We start from the raw sequence: 3,709 nt of genomic DNA, 5'->3' as shown, positions 1-3,709 counted from the left end.
GATTGAGAACTAATTTCGTTCTCAGTTAAATAATGTCATCAAATCTCAGCTACAACTCATAATTAATTAGCACGAAGCATGATACAAATTAGATGGTGTAGGACTTGATTAAGAATAAAGTTGGTTCTCTTTAGCTAGCAAATCCCGAACAAATAAGTTAGCTCACATCTACATTAGGCTCATGATACGTACGCTTGACCATAACTTCGATTTTTTATGGGTCAAAGATGGTGTTATCTGTATGATAAATGTACTTGCTGTGATTGGACAGTATGCTCACCTGTGTGATGTGATAAGGCTGTCACGGTATATACCTTTAGAATCGGTGTAAGTCTCAGTTCGACTGAGACATACTTATGTCTCAGTCGAATTACATTAGCGTATTTTAATGTGGATCTAGATAAAATATAAATAGTAGTAAACACGAATCTTTAAGCAGAAATAAAATTCAACGATAAAGCACGCTGAGACTTAGCAATGCCGTTAGAATCGTGCCACGAAAAGTCTTTGAAAATGAAGGTGCAGAGTGGAGACAGGAGACTACAACGAACTTATATGGACTAAAAGTCGAACGTACGAAAACCATCTTTCTGATCGATCAACAGAATAACTTGACGGGAGATGAACTCTCTCGCCTTAGGTAAGCATGAATCAATCTTATGTTCTCAACTTTTGGGTTCTTCACTTCATTCTAGATTCTTAATAATCTGCACATTCATGCAGCTGGGATCATCGTGGGTGGCGTCGTCCTCCTCATGGCCTTCAGGCACATCACCAGATGCGTCGAGGTGAACCGAGAGCGGCACGCGGAGCGCGAGAGGCTGCAAGCCATACAGACACAGAGCGCAGCAGGTCACCTGCCGGCGACGCACAACGTCGAGCTAGAGTCGGTGAACCGATTCCTGGACGGCATCCTGCGCGAGAAGCCCGCGCGGTTCACGCCGGAGAACCTGCACGAGTTCACGGGGGGCTACGCGGAGCGGGTAGGTTCCGGCGGCTTCGGCGTGGTGTACCGCGGCAGGTTTCCGAACGGCGTGCTCGTGGCCGTGAAGGTGCTCAACGGCACGCTCGACCGTCGCGCCGAGGAGCAGTTCATGGCGGAGGTCGGCACGGCGGGCCGGACGTACCACATCAACCTCGTCCGCCTCTACGGCTTCTGCTTCGACGCCACCACAAAGGCGCTCGTCTACGAATACCTCGAGAACGGCTCCCTCGACCGCGTTATCTTCAACGCCGCCGCCGGTGCCGCCCACGTGCTCGCGTTCGACACGCTGCACGGCATCGTCGTCGGAACAGCGAAGGGGATCCGGTACCTGCACGAGGAGTGCCAGCACCGGATCATCCACTACGACATCAAGCCGGGCAACGTGCTGCTCGCGGCGGACTACTCCCCAAAGGTAGCCGACTTCGGGCTCGCCAGGCTCTGCAACAGCGACAACAGCCACCTGACCATGACCGGCGCGCGGGGCACGCCCGGTTACGCGGCGCCCGAGCTGTGGCTGCCGCTCCCTGTGACCCACAAGTGCGACGTGTACAGCTTCGGCATGCTCGTGTTCGAGATACTCGGGAGACGGCGCAACTACCTCGAGGCCGCCCAGTCCCAGCACGCGGCGGCGGCAGGGCCGGACACGATGATCAGCCAGGAGTGGTACCCGAAGTAGGTGTGGCAGAGGTTCGACCAGGGCCGGTTCGACGACGTCATGGCGGCGTCCGGGATACGGGCCGATGACAGGGAGAAGGCCGAGAGGATGTGCAAGGTGGCGCTGTGGTGCGTGCAGTACCAGCCGGAGCTGAGGCCGGCGATGAGCAGCGTGGTGAGGATGCTCGAGGGTGAGGAGGAGATCGCGCGGCCTGTGAACCCGTTCACGTACATGGCCAGCCTCCAAATCATTTCTGGATCGAGCAGCGGTGGCAGCACTACTGCCACTACGTCCGGCGATTCCGCCAACAGATCCTCGGCATCATCAATGGCGTGGCTAGATTGAACACTTTTTTGGGGGTTGGATTAGCATGTTGAATATATAGTGCGTATGGTTGTAATTTGTGGGAACTTTTTTTCTTTGGTTTGCTTGATAGTTGCAGTCACAGACAGGGTTTTTTTTTTATCACTAGGTGGTAACATTCAGCTATATTCTGAATTTTAGACATTTTGTTTTGACAGAAGCCAAGAGTAAAAGAGATAAACAAGATTGCATGTATGTTGCAACCGGTCTTTACTAACATGATTTGTTTTCTGCTTTGCTCTATGGATAACCATGGCAATATCCTCTGGTAAAAAAATAACCATGGCAATATCTTCTTTTAGAGCTCGATCGTTTGGAGGACGTTGCAAATTGGTGCCGTGTTTGGGGACGTCCGTTCCCACCCACGCCGCCCAAATGACGTTATGAAAAAATTCGACAGAAATCATATTTTCATTCAAAAAATATATATTTTATAAAGTTGAATGAAAAACGACTAAGGCCAAACAAAATCTAGCCTACCCATCTTCGTTTGGGGCACGCGACAGCCCAACCTTGTCGTCATTCTTGCATAGCGGTTGGTTCCACATAGTTCTGTAGTTGGAACTTGCGGTTGGTTTGAGTATATCTAATAGCAGGAAATGGGCTAGCCATGCATTGAGCACGGTCTGTATCACATATATGCACGTAAAAATTATATTTAGAAAAAAAATACGTTGTGGAGGTGATGTTTAATTAATAAATAAGAGATGATTCATCCCCGGTCGACTTGATTTATTTTTGCATTTCGGTTGAGAAACACACAAACACAAAAAATCATTACTCCACTAAAATGGACACTTTAATCAACCAAATAAACTGGTGGGAAAATTCAAGAAATAAAAGTGAAAAAATATCTAGTAACAGAAAGATAATTTGCATATTACCAAAACAAGCAAGTACATACATTCAAAGCGACGTGTGCAGCCGAGCAAATAAAATTTTGGAAACCAAAATGTATTATTAATAAATATTAATTTTAGTAGTGTAAAAGTATGTTTCATGTTTGAGTATCTCATATACTAGTTTTAAAAATAAACAACTCATTTCTAGCACGAACAAAAAAAAGTACAAATGGAAAAAGGAAAATCATTAAAAAAAGTTGATTGATGAAAAAGAAAATCATCATCACGTAAACTGTTATGAAATATAAAATTCTAAGATCAAACACAAAATTATCATAGATTAGAAAAACAAATAACTTACCATAAATAATTTATTAGAGAAAAATCTGTGTGGTATTAAGGTTTTAATGCTCAGCTAGCTGAGAACTAAGCTAGCTGACGTCACCCATCTTTCTTTTTTAATCTATGTTCTCTAATTAGCAGTAGGTTGGTTAGTTTTCGCGGTCCGCGCTGTACTCTCAAGAACACGTGCTGCCAGGCGGGTATGTTGATTCCATTTAACAATCGTGTACCACTTTTCGGTTAAAAAGTGTGTACCACTTCACAACATAATGATTGGGTACAAGGCAGCCGTATCAGTATTGTTTGATTTCCTTTGTTTACCAGTTACTCGCGCTACTGATTATGTAGCCAGTTGCAACCTGGAAAATTTTAGCTCGACAAACTCTCGGTTGCAGTATCATATGTAAACAAAAAATCACAAATTGTAATCTCTTTTGTAGTTAAAAAAATCTCACTTACAACTTGATTGGCAACTTAAAAAAATCAATTACAATATAACTTGCAACTGAAAAAATCTTAGTT

General features: G+C 45.3%; 1 protein-coding gene across 1 annotated transcript; it reads left to right on the top strand.

Annotated features, from left to right (window-relative positions):
- The first annotated feature begins 431 nt into the window (after positions 1–431).
- On the top strand, positions 432–2,239 carry LOC127336852 (rust resistance kinase Lr10). The gene is made up of 2 exons (XM_051363719.2): positions 432–640; positions 724–2,239. The coding sequence occupies exons 1-2, from the start codon at positions 622–624 to the stop codon at positions 1,659–1,661; spliced, it is 957 nt and encodes a 318-aa protein (XP_051219679.1). The 5' UTR covers positions 432–621; the 3' UTR covers positions 1,662–2,239.
- The last annotated feature ends 1,470 nt before the right edge of the window (positions 2,240–3,709 follow it).

Source organism: Lolium perenne, chromosome 2 (assembly GCF_019359855.2).
Source record: "Lolium perenne isolate Kyuss_39 chromosome 2, Kyuss_2.0, whole genome shotgun sequence".
Classification (NCBI taxonomy): Eukaryota; Viridiplantae; Streptophyta; class Magnoliopsida; order Poales; family Poaceae; genus Lolium; species Lolium perenne.
This window is presented reverse-complemented; position numbering and strand designations above follow the sequence as displayed.